The sequence below is a fragment of the Mastomys coucha genome, unplaced genomic scaffold, assembly GCF_008632895.1.
Source record: "Mastomys coucha isolate ucsf_1 unplaced genomic scaffold, UCSF_Mcou_1 pScaffold21, whole genome shotgun sequence".
Classification (NCBI taxonomy): Eukaryota; Metazoa; Chordata; class Mammalia; order Rodentia; family Muridae; genus Mastomys; species Mastomys coucha.
Window position 1 is genome coordinate 35142282 of NW_022196904.1, and position 18582 is coordinate 35160863.

Genomic DNA, 18582 nt, shown 5'->3' on the forward strand with positions numbered 1-18582 from the left:
ACTCTTGCAGATGACTGTGTTCAGTTCCTAGCACCCATGTGGCCATTCACAACTCTCTGTAACTCCAATTCCAGAGTATCTGATGAACTCTCTGGCCTCTGCAAGCAGGAGGCATGTATGTGGTGCACAGACATGTGTGCAGGCAAAATATCCACACACATACAATTACAATGAAGTCAAGTGCTGGGTGGTGGTGCACATCTTTAATCCGAGCACTTGGGAAGAAGAGTCCAAGGGTAGCCTGGTCTGCAGAGCAAGTTCTAGGATAGCCAGGGCTACACAGGGAAACCCTGACTTGAAAAAAGAAGAGGGAGAGGGAGGAACAGAGATGAGAGAGAAGAGTAAAAAGTCAAGCTTGTGATTCCCAGGGCACAGTAGCAGTTGTGTGGACAGGGCAGCACAGGGGCGTGGGCCGTAGCAGAATGCCTGTGTCATGAAAGGAATGGCTCTGAAGCCCCATGCCTCACATGTCAACCTAGGCAACTCTTTCCTTCTCCAGTCCTGAGTCAGCCTACTGTGGCTTCCATGCTCCCTTCAGTCAAGGTCATGACCATGCGTTCATTTGTGGAACTTTATCTCTGAGTACTCTGTGGTAGTGTCCTGCTGGCCCCATGGGTTCCTGGGCTTCATTTCATGAAAGCTAAGGGACGCATAATGTATCTCTTCCTCTGTGAAGGAGGGGGCCGGCTCAACTGTGGAAGGCAGGGGCTCAGAGCTGTCATCTGCCTGCGATTCAACCAGAGGATTCTGTAAAGAGAGGAAAGGAGAGAGTCAGATAGGACGGCAGGGGCCCCTGGAACCCCATATCTACTTACCCACAAACATTTTAATTTTAAATTACATGTATATGTGTAGAGGTATATACACATATGGTGCAGTGCCTGCAGGTGCTAAAAGGTGGCATCTGATTCCCTAGAGCTGAGGTTAAAGGAGGTTGTGAGGAGCCCTATGTGAGTGCCAGGAACTGAACTCAGGTGTTCTGCTAGAGCAGCACACTCTCTTACCCTCTGAGCCTCTTTCCAGCCTCCCATGTGCATTTTTGTGGAAATCACCTTCATTCCTACTTTCTGAAAACATTTAATACTTAATGAGCACCCCCTCTCCCTAGCTCCACCAGCAAGACAGTCCTTTTGTCTCTAGTTTATAGATGTGAAGCTGAGATGGATGTAAGCAAGCAACTCAACCAGACTCCCTGGGAGAGCTGGTGCACAGCTGTCATGCTAGACTTACGGGACAGAGATAGAGACAGGAGACTCACTGCACATTCAAGACAAGTGTGATCTACATAGGAGTTCCAGGTCAGTCTGGGCTTCTGTAACAAGCCATAAAGAGAAACCCAAACCAAAATCCCAGTTCAAAACCATAATCCAGTTCTTCTGACTCCAGCACTTATATTCTACTAGGGACACATGTGTGAGATTCTCAGGTAGTTGGATATTCTAAGGTGGAATGGATATGATAGACGTAGGACCACGGCCTCTTTTATTCTTGATATGTGTGTGTTTCATCAGTGTGTGGTGTGTGTACACATGTGAATGCCAAAGCGAAAGTCTGCATCAGGTATCTTCCTTTATGGTGTTCCACCTTATTTTTTAAGACTGGACCTCTCACTAATCCTGGAGCTCACCATTTTGGCCAGGTCCAGTTGTCTCTGCCCCTACTCCAGCACTATGGTTATAGGTCTGCACCACTATGCCTGGTGATCCAAACTCAATTCCTCATGCTTGCAAGCACTTTACCCACTGAGCTATCTCCTTGGCCCCAGCCTTTTGAAGCTGGTCATAATAGTGTCTGTTTGAGTACTCAGCATGGTGTTTCTGTAATCCCAGCACTTGGGAGGCTGTGGCAGGAGGATTCCTGTGAGCTCAAGGCCAGTCTGGGCTACATCATGGTTACTGGGTCTGACAGGGATATACAGCAAGACACATCTCAAAACAAAACAAATGAGTCAACAGCCGCCTAATTGTGATTCATGACACGGGCTGGACAGAGTGAGTGACAGGTGCAGTGTCTTGATTCAGGCGTGATGCCTGCTTCCAGAAGCTTCCAGTACAATAGAGCAGGGCAAGGAACAGCCAGTCAAAGACATTTTATCAGATGGGAAGAAGAACGCCCCCTGAAGAAGCTCACACCCTGAACACCGAGAACCTGTAAATGTGTAAGCAGGAGGAGCTTCACAGGTGATGCCGAGCTAAAAACTATAGAAACTATATGAACAGGCACCCAAATACACATACACGAGGCTGAAGAAAGGAAAGACAATGCTTTTAATTCATGTAGCCCAAGGTGCAACCAAGTCGAACCCTGCCTACATTTAATGTTTTAAATTTTATTTTCATGTATGTGTACATGTGTGTATCTGTGTGTGGGGATATGAACAGGTAAGAGTAGTATAATAAAGTATTGGATAGCCACATTAAAACAAAGGGAGAAGAAAAAGAAAAGAGAAGAGAAGAAAAACCACCGGCCACATACCTCACAGCCTTGGGGGTCACAGAATGGAGGCTGTGGCACATGGCTGCTGCCCAGAATCACAGAGAGAATTGAATCACATGCTACTGGTTCCACAAAATAATCAAAACTCAAACTTGGAAGTATGACTTCTACAGATTGGGTAATGCTTTTGTGTGATGTTAAAGCTAAAAACTTCTAAGCTGGGCTGACAAAGTGGCTCAGGGGTAAAGATGCCTACGGCCAAGCCTAATGAACTGAGTTCAATCCCTGACACCCACATGGCAGAAGAAGAGAACCAACTCCTGAATGTTGTCTTCTAATTGCCACATACACACCCTGGCATGCTCACACACAAGCATACACATACACATGCATACACACACATATGCACACACACACCACAAAATAAATGAATGTAAAACTGTAATAAAACCTTAAAAAGAAAACTCACAAGTTTAAAAATGCATAACTGGAAACCTTGTATACCTGGACTGTTTATACCTGAACCCTCAACCCTTGTCAAACAATACATTCAGTGTTGGAGAGATGGCTCAGAGGTTAAGATAGCATACTGTTCCGCCAGAGGACCAGGATTCAATTCCCAGCATCCACATTACCTACAGCTCCAGGGGATCCAGCTCCCTCTTTTGTCCTTCATGGGTACTTCACTCAAGTGTGTGTGTGTTCACACATGTAATTAAACAGTCTGCACTTCTCCTTTTCTGCTCCAAACTACTTCCTGCAGTCTCTTCACCCTCGGTGACTGGCACCTCTCTCCTCCTGTCTGCTCAAGGTAAACCTCTGAGTCATTTTCCAACCTCTTTCACTCATCATCCTTCATCCCCTGTCACTCAGACCCCACCCTCGGCCCACATGTAAGCCCTTCATCTCGGCTTCGTGAGTGATCCATCAGCCAGTCCAGATTTCCTCCACATCATCTAGAATCCTGCCTAATGCCTCTGCCTCTGTCCTCCCCTTGCTAAACTGTGTCCTGCCTGTTGCATCCAGAGGCATCCACAGAGGTAACAGTTGTTTCTTCCTCATAGAAGTTACAGTTAGTTTGTTCCTCATGGTAGTCTGTTTGCTCAGAAATGATTTACACACTCAACTTCTTCAAAATCACTCCCTGTGGTGGCCCATCCTTCCCCTGTCTCTTCACACAGCCCTCATGGCTGCTCTTCCACTCACTGCCTACTTCCTCTTCTTTCTGAGAGGACTACTAAATCTGGAGTACAGACTAGGTAGATAGATAGATAGATAGATAGATAGATAGATAGATACATACATACATACATACATACATACATACATACATACATACATACATAGAGGTGCTTGCTCTTCTTTCTACCTGGAATAATCAAATGGCAAAATCCAATCTCCCTCATCACTAACCAAACCACATTCAACCTACAGGAAATATTTAAAATCCACACATCTGATGAGAGACTAAGAGCCAGGGTAGTTAAAGAACATCTATTATTCCTCATCAACAAACAACCCAACTAGAAAAAAAAAGAACTGGAAATAGGTACTCCTCCAGAAAGATATACAGAGAAGAGATATTCACTATTATTATTAGAAAATGCAAATTAAAACCACAAAGAAATAACACCTCACACTCACCAGGATATCCACTATTAAAATAATACAAAAGGAAACAGAAAATAGCCAATATTGACAGAGTCTCAAATATGAAAAGTAGAACCATATGACCCAATAATGCATATATGTGTGTGTATGTAATTGAGATACAATCTTGATTTTTCACATTTATGTATGCAAATCACAACAGTAAACAGGGAGAAGAAACTCAGAAATATGGCTAAGGAATGTATGGTACATACAGTGGAACCCACCTTTTGGCATCTTGTAGTATGCTACAACATGGATGGATCCTGAGGACATGTGTTAAATTAAGTAAACCAGTCACAAAAGGACAAATACTGTGTGGTCTCACATAGAAGGTATCTGCAGAAGTCAGTCTCCCAGTGAAGGAGGGGGAGGGAAGGAAGTGGGAAGAGAGAGGGAGAGGGAGTGATGGATGCCAGGAGCTTGGGGAAGGAACCCTGGCAGAAGTGGGAGCTGTTCCAGCTGTATGTAGTTTTAATTTTTCAAGATGAAAAGTTATGTGAGACGACTAAAATCTAGAGCACAGATTAGATGGATAGATAGATAGATAGGTAGATATGATATGATATGATATGATATGATATGATAGAAGATAGATAAATAGGTTGGTAGATAGATGATAGATAGTTATAGATGATAGAAGATAGATCATTGATAAATAGGTGGATAGAGAGATAGATAGATAGATAGATAGATAGATAGATAGATAGATAGATAGATAGTAGATAGATACATAGACATGGCTGAGTCCAAGGTTTTCTATGGTTCTTCGTAGATGGGTCCCTGACACCTGGTCTTTGTTAGTACTTAATATTTCACAAATGGATGAAAGGAAGGGACCTGGGGCAATGGCTCAGTGGTAAAATGCTTTCTGGGGAAGCATGAGAGCCAGTGTTTGGATTCTCAGAAATGATGTAAATGCTAGCTGGATGTGGTAGCCCACCCATAGCTCTTGCTTTAGAAGGCAGAAGTAGGGGATGCCTGGCTAGTGAGAATAGCCATATCAGTGATCTTTGGGGTTGGTTAAGTGGCCTTGCCTCAATGAACAAGGTGGAAGAGCCACTGAGGATGATTCAAATCATTAATCTCAAGCCTCCTCTTACACATGCATCTATATGCATGCATACTCCTACAAACACACAACATACGCACACACACACACACACACACACACACACACACACACACACACACACACACTGCCATGGCAGGAGCTAAAAGGCAGAGAGGGTCCTGTAGCACAGTAATCATTGAGTTAGGAAATGAGTTAGAGAAGTCCTCTTGCAACCAACTGACACCACACTCAGCAGAACCACTGGGGATCCATCTCAGGGGAGGAGTTCAGGCAGGAGGACCCTGGGCTTGAACACAGGCACACTGGTCACTCACCTTAGAAACTGAAGCCCTGAGGGCATTTGGATGCGGAGCTACCACAGTTGGCCTGGCTGGTTTCGTCCTGTAGGATCTTACTCTGGGTGTGAGGACACCAAGGAGCCTCTCAGTATAGGCAGGAAGGAGTGCAGTTGGCAGACTCCCCCACCCTCTGCTTGCAATTAAGTCTGTGATGGGTGGTCAAGATGGCCACTGCTCCTGTCACAGAGACTCCTGTGTTGAAAAGCGGCTCCCACCATCTGAGACGGTGAAGCCTGAGGGTTGCAACACTCCAGAATTCTACACACTCACCATATGCCTAGACCACAGCTTCCCCTGACTTCAGGCTCCCCCACCCACCTGGGTCTCTCCCCAGGCCTAGACTCAGGGTAAGGTATCAGGCTTGTCCCTCACCATCCGGGGTTCTCTTTCCCCACCAAGGTTGATACTCACACCAGGAGGATGATGCAGAAAGACAGGAAAAGGAGAGTTGTGACACCTGAACCCACAAGGGTTCCCATCATCATGTCGGATAAAGTTGCACTGCCTGCAGACAGAGAATGCTAAGAAACCTCTCCTCTCCTCCTACACTAGACCCACACAAGAAGCTGGACTTTCCACTTTTCTCAACCCTAGCTCAGATATCAGAGAAGGGACAAATGGAAAGACAAGAGAAGGCAGAGGGGACATAAAACCTGGGCATCAGTTTGTCTTGATTTACTTTGGTATCCTTTTCAGCATAGAATTATTTTGCATTTTCAAATTGGACCATTAAATGTATCTCAGCATGTATTAGAGCTTGAGTTCCAACCGCAGATTCACAACAGGCAAAGGAATACTTCACCCCACAGATGTAATGAAGAATGCCCATCATTCCAGCTACCTCTGAAGCAAAGTCGGGAGGCTCTCAAACGAAAGGGGTTTCTGGGCTAAAAACTGAGTTCAATGTCTGCCTGGGAAACTTGGTCAGACTCTATCTCACAATAAAAATAAAAACGAGGGCTGGGGATATAGGTCAGCTGTTAAGTTCCTGCCTAGGATCCCCAAGCGGTGGGATGGGACCCAGGCCACCACATAGGTTGACTTCTAAGTTGTTGCATTTTTGTTTTTACAGTTTTGCTTTGGTTCAGTTTTCCCTTGAGTTTTACGTCCTTTCCTCCTGGCCTGCAGAAGCAAGGGCCTTGTACTCAAACCTCAGCCATCTAAGCCCCTCTCCTCAGTTCAGGATTTGCTGCTCCTTGAAGTCACTCCCCTCCCTGACCCACACCCTCCTTACAGCAGGAGCAAGACAGTGAGGCTCTAGATAGCCAGAACATAATAGGCCTCACAGCTCAGCAAAACTTGGAGCTAAGGTCCCTCCCCCAACCTCCAAGAGGGCTAATGGGAACATTGCCAGGATGAACCAGGTGTTAGCCTCCTCCTCCTGCCTGCCTCTGGCCCACAAGCCACTCACTCTGTGGAGACAGGCTCAGGGAAATGTGTTGGGAGCCCAGGGCATGCTGAGCTTGGCAGGTATACACTCCTCCGTGCTTAAGATGCACTGGAAACAGCTCTAGGAGCCCGGGTTTGGACAACTTGGATGGGCACAGCGTCAGGTTATCCCAGGACCAGCTTAGGTTTGCAGGGGGATAGCTGTCGGTGCTACAGATGAGACGCAGTGACTGGCCCTCAGAGATAGGAAGAGATGAGCCGTTCTTCAGGATTGTAGAAGCTGTGGAGAAAGAGACAGAGTCAATGTGATGTGATTAAGAAAAGGTACACTAGAATCCAGAGAGGGCACTGACACACAGGCACTGACACAGCAATAGGGAGCAAAGGATAGGAAAACATGGGCTTTCACTTATCATCACAGCAAGAACCCAAACTTGTCTCATTTCAGTGGGAACTACTTGACTGTAAGCCTCAAAATTAAAGAGAACATGCGATCCAGTTATACACTGAAGTTGATGATGAGAGAGAGTCAGACAAACAGAGATGGGGGAAGAGAGAGAGAGAGAGAGAGAACACATAAAAGAGGGGCAAAGGATTGAAGGCAGTGTCTCATAGCTCAGGCTGGTTTCAAACACACAATGTAGCAAGGATGACCTTGAACTTCTAATCCTCCTGCTTCTACCTCCCAAGTGCAGGTGTGCAATACTGTGCTTAGCTTATATGGTTCTGGGGATGGAACCAACCCAGGGCTTTGTGCCTGCTGGGCAAGTAGTCTATCAGTTGAGTCACATGAGTGCATTTAGGGGTTTATCAATCAAAGACACAGTTATCACAGATACAAGACCTAGTCACTATTCATTGCTGGTGGCACAGGGAACTCCATGGCCTTGCTGCCCGCTGGTACTAGAAACCCAGAGAATTAGATCCATCAGTTCTGGGTACTGTGGTCATGGAGACCAAAGACAATCTCTGCTACTGACATTTGGTTCCTCTCAGAACCTCAAGTAGACAAGACAAGGCTCACAGCCTATGTGAACAGGACACTATAAGTGTATAGACTGGACACTGTGCTTCTGAGGACAGAGTACTGTATGTGTTCTGAGTGCCTAATTGTGTAGCTGTGTCTCTCTGCACAAGAATTCAGAGCATAGCTACTGGGGAAATGCAGGCAGATCCATAAATGGGGACAGGCTCCTGGACGGTGTGGCTCTGCTGTGTCCTTGTCACCCTGTACCTGGGATGGTCAAGGGGCATTGCAGATCTAGGAAAGTGAGGGATTGATACTGACCGGTACAAACTCCTAGGAGCTCCAGAGGAGTTGATCCAGTGGTTCCCCAACAAGGAGCCTCTGTCCTCAGGGTGAGTCCAGTATGAGGAAGAATAAGCATGCCTGAGCCAAAGAGATGCTATATTCCCTACCTAGGATGGTACCTACCTGAGTCAGCTCCTTGATAGATGGTCACAGTCAGATTCTTTGGAGCATCTAAGAGAGAATGACACAGTGAACTCATCAACCACCCTTTGTCCCCAGCAGTTGCCTAGGCGGGTATGGCAGGGGCCATCATCCTGACCAGTCCCCTTATCAGGATTTTAGGACCTAGTGTCCAGACCCTGACCCCACCCTGGGGACCACTTTGCATTAGAAAAACAGGCATCCCAGCCTCACATGACACGTTGAGCCGGATGGTCATTCTTGTGGTCACATGAGTTCTAGGCAGGGTCACCTGACAAGTGAGGTTGGTGCCATGGTCCTGGGGCTGGGGGATGATGGTTAGCACTGAGGAACCTGTGGTGTTGGTGCTCAACAGTGACACAGAGGTACCAGTCCAGGAGAATGTGGGGAGCACCTTCAATTCACAGTTCCAGGGCACAGAGCAGGTCAGGTTGCTGGGATGGCCAGCTTCAAGCATTTCCGGGAGAAGAATACGGGGGGTGAGAGCTGGTGAGGAGAGGGGAGAAACAGAGCATCAGGATGGGGTGAGGTGCAGCTTCAGATGAAGCTCTGGCTCTGATCCAGCACCTTCCCTGAGTCCTGATGCTCTGCTCTGACCCAGCTGCTCCCAGGACAGAGTTCTATCCCAGCCTAGCCCTGAGGCACCCATGATACCCGTACTTCATCTTCCCCCCCAACCCCCCAACCCATGGCATCTTTGTAGACCATGTCTGACCTGTCACAACCAGAGTCATCTTGTTCTCAAGATAATTATACTTTACTTCTGGACTCTCCAGGCGAAAGAAGTATGACCCCGCATCCTCCTTTCTGATCTTTCTGATGTTCAGGGAGCAGTCATTCTTCTTCGGGTCTCCAAACAGGGAGAATCGAACCTGGGTCCTTTTCAGTGCTAGCTTCTTTGGGTTACTTGTGGCCACAGGAGAATCAGTCTTTGTGTTTGCTCCTTCCCGGAACCAGTATCCATAAATTGGATCTAAGTCAGTCCTCCACTTCTTAGGATAGGAGAAGTTACAGGGGACAAGGACACATAGGCCCTCCTGCACCACCACCTTCCTTTCCACATGCAGGGTGTAACCCTCATTGGCCTTGACCCTACCTTCCACTCCCTTTATCCCCCAGAGCAGCAGCAGCAGCAGCAGCAGCAGCATGTCCAGCTAAAACTGTCTCCCAGGCTCTGCTTTGAGGAACTAAGAGATGCAAGGCCTGGAGGAAGCCCCAGCGGAAGCAGGGGTGAGGCCAGGATAGTGGCTGCCTCAGGAGGAGGAGCTTCAGACCCAGGCACTGTCAGGGTCCTTGAGTATCAGCCACCTACCATCCAGATCTACTCCTGAGACCAAAGATGGCCTCTCCCACAGTTCAGGGTCTAACTCTTTTTCCTCCTTCTCTGTACTAACCTTGGCCTTTGAGTGAAATTTTTTGCCCAGTGAAAATGCATTTGCTCCATCCAGAGCCCCCAGAGCTTCCCCTGAGGCTGATGATATTGGTGAAGTTGGAGATGGTTCTAGGGCATAGGGAAGAAGAGGGACGGGAGGTACAAGCTAGGAGGCATCCTTCCTTCCTTGAGCAGCTTGTCCTGGGCCCACCCTCTCTGCACAGTGACCTGAGCCTTGTTCCCAAAGCTGCACTGTCCCTGGAGCATCTCACAGCCAGAGACTCAGTGGAGGTAGGACAGACTGAATAGCTAGTTGCTATAGAGGATACGTATAGGCATGATGTTATTGTGCAGTGTGTAAAGACTGTCTTTTTATTGTTCAAATGCTGATTTCTGTGCCCCCAAATCTGGTTGCAAAACATTGCTCCCCAATTATTCCCTGATTGGTCAATAAAGAAACTGATCAGTCAATGGCTGAACCGGGAAGAAAATAGAACTGGACTTCCACCCAGCCAGGGATGGGGAGACAGAGAGGAAGTGGGGATTCACCACAAGGAGAGAGTCCAGGAGACATGTGGAAAGACCTAGAGCCCAGAGAAGCAGATCAGTACTAAAATGCAAGTATCACTGGGATTTTGACTATGACACAGCCAGATTAATTTAGAGGATTAAAATACAGTGATACTGCTCAATTGTTGTGCCCTTAAAGCTTGTTAAACCAATATAATAGTCCAGTCTCAATTATTTAGGAGTTAGTTGGATTAAGAATAAAACTGCAACAAACACTTTATATATTGCCACTAACAGGCAGAAATTAACATTCTTCCCATTAAAACCATCAAGGGAACTGAACGTGTAGCTAGCTTGGTAGAGTGTGTGTTTCGCATGCACAGAGCTCTAGGTTCCATCTCCTCCACCACATTGTGTGTGGTAGTATGTGCCTGCAAACTCAGCACTTAGGAATAGGAGGCAAGAGGGTCAGAGTCCAAGGTCAATTTTGGCTGGCTACATAGTGAGTTTCAGCCCAGCCTTGGCTTCAACAGATCCAGGCTCAAAACATACAAACCAAAACAAACACAGCACAAGCCAAAATACAGCAAGGTTACAGATGGGAGCCTCACTCACAGTAGATCAGGGGATATGGAGGCCAAAATTTTGTACTGAGACTTGGTAGAGAGAAGATTGTCAAATGGAAATCCAATGTAGTTGATCTAGCAAGAGAGGAGATATTTTAAAGAGATGCTGTGCATACCAATACATATTTCTTCCCTGCTGTTGTCTCGTACTCTTGCCTAGCTTCAGAGGAGTACTTGTCTGTTCAGGGTCCTCCCCAAGGGGTCCAAGTGAACAGAAGACATAAAGTGAGAAACACCAGCCTTATTGTCTCCCTTCAGGAATGGTCAGCAATTCCTAGAAGATTGTGTTTAACTTGTGGTGGGAGCTAGGAAGAAGTGGAGATAATCCCGAGAGGTCGTCTCTTTTGACTTATGTCAGTTTCCTTGAATCATTTGAGATAGGGAAGCTGAGACATTAAGCCTCAGTGACTGAACAACTATTGGATCCTTGTCCCTTCCATTAGTCATCCAATGTTGAAGTATGATATATCCCATATGTGTGTAATATATATATATATATATATATATATATATATATATATATATATATTCATTCTATAAATATCCTGTTCCTTGAGAGAACCCTGATTAATACAATGTGGGCTTAAGCATGTCTGGCCACCACCTTCAACTAACAATCTCACTGTCTCTCTCTCCCTGTCTGTCTCTCTGTTTCTCTGTCTCTCCCCATCTTTCTCTCTCTTCTCTCTTGCTCTCTCTCTCTCTCTCTAGCACCACTTTCTGAATTTTCAATTGGCAACCAACCTTTACCCTATCTTTGCCCAAATACTCTCTCCTAGTTACCAGAAACTGCAGCAATTCAGTGGTCAGAAGGGCTAGGCCATTGCCTGTCTGGTTCCCTCTTGTTCCCAGTTTGTAAAGAAAGTAGGACAGGAAGAAAAGACCCTGAGAATCTGCCTCTAAGAGAGGAACTTATGACACATAGCCCTAAGAATTGAGAAGATATATATGTCACTTCCTCATTTTCAGAAGACACCGAGTTCCAGAATGGAAGTGCTAAAGGTCCCTACAAAACACAAATGCTGAGATCCTTCTCCCCAAGGTTATAGTGATAAGAGGTGGGTCTAGGGAATGTGTGTATACGTGTGTGTAGGTGGGTGCACTTGCATGCACATATAAAGTCCCGAATTCTACTCTCGGTATACTCCTCTGTCACTCTCCACCTTAGTTTTTGAGCAGGTTCTGTGATGGTCAATTTGACAAAATCTAAGATCCTTTGGGAGATGGGACTCTGATCATGCCTGTGTGTGGGAGGGTGCTTATCTTGATGAGATGAACTGAGGTGGAAAGATGCTCTCTCTCTCTCTGTGTGGTATTTCCACTCCCTGGGTTGGGGTCCTGGATTGTATGAAAAGGAGAAAGTGACCTGAGCATGGCTCTCTGCTTCCTGACTGCGGATGCTTTGAGCTCGGGCTGCCCTGACTTCTCTGCCACAATAGTATATTGAACTTAGAGCGTAAATAAATATTCCTCCCATAAGTTGCTGTTGTTAGGGTATTTCATCAACAAAAACAAACAAACACCTAAGACAGTCTGGACCCCCTGATAGCCAGTGAGCCCCTGGCATCTGCCTATTGCTTCCCCCACGCTCCAGCACTGTCATTCTGTCATTACAGCCATGCACCTGGATTTTATGTGGAGCTGGGCATCTGAACTCAGATCCCCATGCTTGTGTAGCAAGCACTTCACTGAGCCATATCTTCAGTCCCATGGAGGTGAGTTGTTTAGTGTTTTAGTCATGGTTTCTATTGCTGAGATGAAACACCAAATCTGAAAGCAACTTGGGGAGGAAAGGGTTTATTTCACTCACGGCTCCACATAACACTTCATCATCAAAATCAGGAAGGGCAGAACTTAGGCAGGGCAAGAATCTAGAGGCAGATGAACTTTCAAAAGCCATGGGGGAGTGCTGCTTACCGGCTGGCTCCCCATGGGTTGCTCAGCCTGCTGTCTTAGAGAATCCAGGACCACCAGTCCGGGACTGGTACCATCCACAATGGTCTGGGCCATCCCTCGTTAATCACCAACTAAGAAAATGCCTTACAGGTTTGCCAACAGTCCTATCTTGTAGGAGTATTTTACTCATTGAAACTCCCTTCTCTGGTGACTCTAGCTTTTGTCAAGTTGACATAAAACTAGCCAGCACATTTAGGTAGGAATTAGGTCACAGGGATGGGCCCTCACAAATTAGACTAATGCCACTTATATAAGAAACTCAAGGGAGGTTGCTTGCTCATTCTACCACATGACAAAGTATCATTTTCAAGAACATATACTTTCACAGGACATTGAATCTGCCAGTGCACCGATTAATCTCCTGCTCTATAAGGAGTAAATCTCTGATATCTGTAAGCTTCATAGTTTGTGGTATCTGGCCATACAAATCTTGCTAGTGTGGGCAGGGAACTATCTAATTGCATGCATTCTCCACCTCACGAGCCATTGGTCAACTATTGTCTACTGGGATCAAATTAATGCATATGAATTGTCACCTGTGTCCCGTGGTACTCTGGATGGAACTTCATTCATTCAATTCCTTATTCATTCATTCATGCTGTGCCTTCAGGTCTCCAGAAAAGGTAGGTAGGACAGATCTAGTGGGCAGCGTAGCCTGGCTTTGGCTACTTTGTGGGTTCTTCTTCCTTCCATTCCTCTACACTCTTTCTTCCACACTTTAACCCCTGCCTTAATTAGGGTTTCCATTGCTGGGAAGAGACACCATGACCAAGGAGACTCTTATAAGGACAACATTGAATTGGGGCTGGCTTACAGATTCAGAGGTTCAGTCTATTATTATCAAGGGGAGAGCATGGCAGCATCCAGACGGGCATGGTACTGGAGGAGGGGCTGAGAGTTCTACATCTTGTTCTGAAGGGAACCAGGGGAAGACAGGCAAAGCCCACCCCAACAGTGACACACTTCCTCCAACAAGGCCACACCTATTCCAACAAGGACATACCTCCTAATAGCATCACTCCCTGAGGGCCAACATTCAAACACACAAGTCTATGGGGGCCAAACCTATTGAAACCACTACAGCCCCCTAACAATAGATAGGAGAGAAAAAAGGATAGGGGGGAAAGAGGTGATATTATCATTAAACTACTTCCTGCTGATTGGGAGCATCAAGTTCCTTGGGGCAAGTTTGATCTTCACCATCAGAATATCTAATTTCTTCTTGTTTCTTCTTAACAACTACTTAACAAACCTTGACCAACCATAACCAACTACCAATCCAGCAACAACAACCATCCACTTATCTGGGCTCTAGCATTTATACACCCTCTGAAAAGTACTCAAATTTCAAATGTCACACAATCACAGAAACTATTTGCAGCTGGCAAAATCACACCCCTGCTAGAGCATGAGGCAAATCATAGTCAGCTGCCATGGACAGTCTAAAGCAGCCCCATAGCCCACACCTGGGATTAAAAGAAAAACATATTCCTGGGGGCTGGAGAGATAGCTCAGCGGGTAAGAGCATTGACTGCTCTTCCTAAGGTCCTGAGTTCAAATCCCAGCAACTACATGGTGGCTCACAACCACCCATAATGAGATCTGACGTCCTCTTCTGGAGTGTCTGAAGACAACTACAGGGTACTCACATAAAATAAATAAATAAATCTTTAAAAAAAAATCATATTCCCATACTATTTCTGTGTTTTTCAAAGAAAGCAAAATTCTCACTACAGGCAACAACATCTTGGTGGGTGATAGATATGCCCATGAGAGCTGAGGATGCCCTCTGTCTCTGCCCAGGGCAGACTGGTTCTGGAGAGCCCTAAGCAAGAGGATGAAATGCTGCCCATGGTATCAATGGAGACTGAAACATTGCTGCCCCCACAGAAGAGCCTGGTCACACAGAACAGAGGCCCTAGCTGGACATACTGAGGAGAGTCCATGTCCACTGGGAAGGAGACACCCAGGAGAGGCACAGGCTTGATTTCTTTTCCTGATCCTTCTGTCCATCTTCAGGGATAGGAAGCAAAGGCCCTAAGTTGTTCTCTACATGCGTGTCTCATTGGTCCTCTTGTCCTCCCTGAGAGGTGTGAGTCCATCCCACATCACATCATGCAAGGCTTAGGTAAGTGAGCAGCTGGAGGAAGTGGTCTCCAAACAACCACAAGCATTTCCTATAGGAATACGACATTCCACTCAGTATAAGAGACACTAATCATCCTCATCCTCATCCTCATCATCTACATCCTCATCATCTACATCGTCATCATCTCTGCCTCTTCTAAAGTGTTAAGGCCTAGGTAACCGTTACCTTTCTAGCCTGCCATTTTGTGCTATTACTAATGTTACAAAGAAACTTTCTCAAATGCTGTAATTACTGTTACTAGGAAACTGTCTCATGCTGGAGCTGATTACATATCCTGTTATAGTCTATGCTTGGGTGTTCTTCAATCACAATAGAAGTCAGTTAGAACTGCTTTGTATAGTTAGCGACAAGAAGTTTGGACCAGAACCTACCGCCAGGCAGCACTTCCTGCACCTATGTATGAGCTTTTATGATTTTTTTTTTCTTTTTAAAAGCCACCCCTGAGATGGACTCCAACATAAGAAAGACATCTGCACCAATATAAGAAGCTATTTGGAACAAGACTTCTGTTTTCAGTAGGGGTGGAGTAAAGTTTAAGTTCCCAAGAACTGCCTGGGAATTGACATCCTACTTGGCAGAAAGAGAAATGTAGATGGGGAATTGGCACGCTAGTTGGCAAGTTAAGACATGAATGTTAGGCAAGGCAAGTCCTCCACCACAGCTGAGAACCCCTACCAGTGGGAGCAGGATAAGCACATAAACAAGACATGTTTCTAAGGAAGACCCCTATCCCTACATACTGATTGGTGAAATAACTTGGCATAGATGTTTGTGGATTTTAGGCTTAAAAACCCTATAGGATCTTAACTTAATGTCACAGCCACCTCCCAAGTCTGATCTGTGGCCCTGATCAATCAGTCTTGTGGTGTGCCATTCAATAAACTATCCCTATTTGACTGAGATCGGTGTCTGAGTGGTTTGTGCGGTGATTCAGAGACACCAACCTAAAATATGAATTGAACCTATGGTCATGTATGTGTGTGAAGAGTACATTCATGTGGGGAGAGTCACCTGTGTTTGCATGCATGTGAAGGTCAGAGGACAATACCACTAATCTGGGGTTTCTTAGGTAGACAAAAGCTTTAAAAGTAGGCTAGCCAGTAAACCCCAGGGGTCTTTTGTCTCTCTCTCCACGAGTCTGGAATTACAAGTGCATATTACCATGCCTGGGTTTTAAAAATGTGCGTTCTGCAGACCAGGCTCAGGTCTTTATGCCTGCATATCAGGCACTTTACTGAATGAGCCATCCCCCCAGTCTGCCTAGAGCTGCTTTGACTAATAGAATGAGAGGTTCTGAAGCCCCAGTAGCTCAACCTCGACCCCTACTCAGATCTATGGGGCTTCTAGAAGCCTGAGGAATTCTTGGCCCTCTTATGGAGAGTGGCCTGTGTGGCTGAGTGCTTGAGGTCAGCCATCCAGCCACAGCAAAGGTTGCCCTCTCAAGTGTAACTTCCTGAAAGAGCCCAGAGCAAAACTGGAGGTGTAGTGAAGCCAGTGTGGCCTCGATTCAAATCACTTAAGACACAGATAAGTTTTGATGCTCATCAAAAGATGAGCAAAGCAGAAGCCCACGGTGGGATTGCGATTAACACAGAAAGGTAAGACGTTTGTGGTGGTTTGAATGAAAATGGCCTCATAGGCTCATGGGGACTGGCGCTATTGGGAGGTGTGGCCTTGTTGGAGTAAATGTGTCACTGGAGACAGGCAATAGAAACCCTAACTAAGATAACATAGGAAAAAAGAACTTCAACTGAGAAACTGCCTCAATCTTATCAGCCTATCTGGGATCTTACTGATTGTTGACTGATATGGGGAGGACTCAGCTCACTGTGCATGGTACCACTCCTGGGAAGGTGGTCCTCCCATGGTACACTCCTGGGAAGGCGGTCCTCCCAGTGTTATGAGAGTAGTTCAATGTGAGCCAGGAAGTAAGTTAAGTAAGTAGAGTTCCTCCATGGTTTCTGCTTCAAGTTCCTGACTTGAGTTCTTCCCATGGCTTCCCTTAACGATGGACTGTGCTCTCTAAGCTAAAATAAATGCAGGTTAATTCTGGTCAATGTTTTTTCACAGCAACAGGGAAGCAAATTAGGATGTGAAGCCATTAACTCAACAAGAAAGGTGGGACCTGGTCTCTTTTCTTTCTTTCTCTCCTTGCTCAAGTACTCAGAACAACTGAGACCTAAGTTTGCCAACTCATGAGCTCTCCTAGGAATCCCTAGTCCTCTGGAGCTTTCAGTGTGCTCCTCCCTGAGCCCCAGACATGGAAGTTTTCCATTTTACACAACAATGCCCATTCCAGAAAACTGTCTGCCCAGTACTTGGTCACACACTCCCTCAGAGCTGTGTCTGCATCGGTACTTGATTCTCTGCAGTGTGGCGAAGTCTCCCTCCTTCTTCCCTTACTTAGCTGGAGTCAGTTTGCCGGGGATGCTGATGAAGAGGGGGTTGGCACATAAGGACCACAGGACAGAATAGACAGACCAGACAAGTGGGCTCACTCTGTCAATAGTGCTGAAGCATCATCCCCATAGTCTAGGTCAGCGGTTCTTATCCTGCAGGCTGTGACTCTTTTGGGGTCCAATGACCCTTTCACAGGGGTTGCTTAAGACCATTGGAAAACAGATACTTATGATTCACAAGAACAGCAAAATTACAGTTATAAAGTAGCAAAAATAATAATAATAATTTTATGACTGGGGTCACCACAACATGAGGAACTGTGTTAAAGAGAAACACCCAGCTGAACCTGGCCTGGTAGCTCGGGGCTGTAATTCCAGCTACTTGGAGAACCGAGACAAAGGATTATAAGTTTGAGGTCTGCACTGGCCACACGGTGAGACCCTGTTTAAAAATAAAAGGCATAGAATAGTGCATTCTGGGGCTATAGCTCAGTAATAGAGTGCTTGCCTAATACCAGTACTGAGGAGTTTGGGGCATGGCTCACTATTAAAACATCTGCCTAGAATCTCCCCAGTGAGGTGCTGGGAGTATACATAGTTAAGTAATAGAGCATCTGCTTAGAATCCCCTAATGAGAAGCTAGGGTATGGCATTGTGGTAGAACCCCTGCCTAGAATTCCCCAGTTAGGACTTGGATAGTGAGTGGCTCAATAATTGAGTCCCTACCTAGAATCCCCTAGTGAGGGGCTTCATGTCTGAAGCTGGAGAATAATCCACAATAGGAATGCTTTTCATTTCAAGTGCTGCAGAAAGATAACGGGGCACCAGATCAGACACGTAACAAACATCCAGCAGAAACAGACTGGGGAAGCCAGGAACCACGACAGTCCGCAGGAGCATCTGGCTGAGGAAGAGGGTTCCAGGTAGACAGACTCCCAACTAGCCATTCCCACCACAGACATCATCTGGGATGAGAAGTAGCAGAGGTGCCTGGGAATGGGTCCCACCGCATCTGTGTTCTGGGATACACTATCTTTCTTCTAAGAACTTACTCTCCTGTTCTTAAGGAAGTAGTCCACTGTCCGGCTATTTGGCTGTTCTCTTTCACTTTCTCACAGGACCAGGGAGGCAGCTGGTGACTAAGCAAGTGGTCTTGGAGAACTCTCTAAGACAAAATGCTCGGGTCTAAAGTCGGGCTGGGACGGTGATTCCACATCCAGAGCCAGGTT

The 18582-nt window shown here is 46.2% G+C and overlaps 1 protein-coding gene across 2 annotated transcripts; it reads right to left on the reverse strand.

Moving 5' to 3' along the window:
• Window positions 1–239: 239 nt before the first annotated feature.
• On the reverse strand, window positions 240–9540 carry LOC116102099 (sialic acid-binding Ig-like lectin 12). 2 transcript variants are annotated; one of them, XM_031386317.1, is made up of 7 exons: window positions 9057–9540; window positions 8555–8827; window positions 8324–8371; window positions 6911–7168; window positions 5911–6004; window positions 5476–5557; window positions 240–747 (listed from the first exon to the last, which is right to left on the reverse strand). In XM_031386317.1, exons 1-7 carry the CDS (start codon window positions 9487–9489, stop codon window positions 559–561), a joined length of 1377 nt encoding a protein of 458 aa, XP_031242177.1. In that variant the 5' UTR covers window positions 9490–9540; the 3' UTR covers window positions 240–558. The 2 variants fall into 2 exon arrangements, with proteins under 2 accessions (XP_031242177.1, XP_031242178.1); XM_031386318.1 differs by lacking the exon at window positions 5476–5557.
• Between the last annotated feature and the right edge of the window lie 9042 nt (window positions 9541–18582).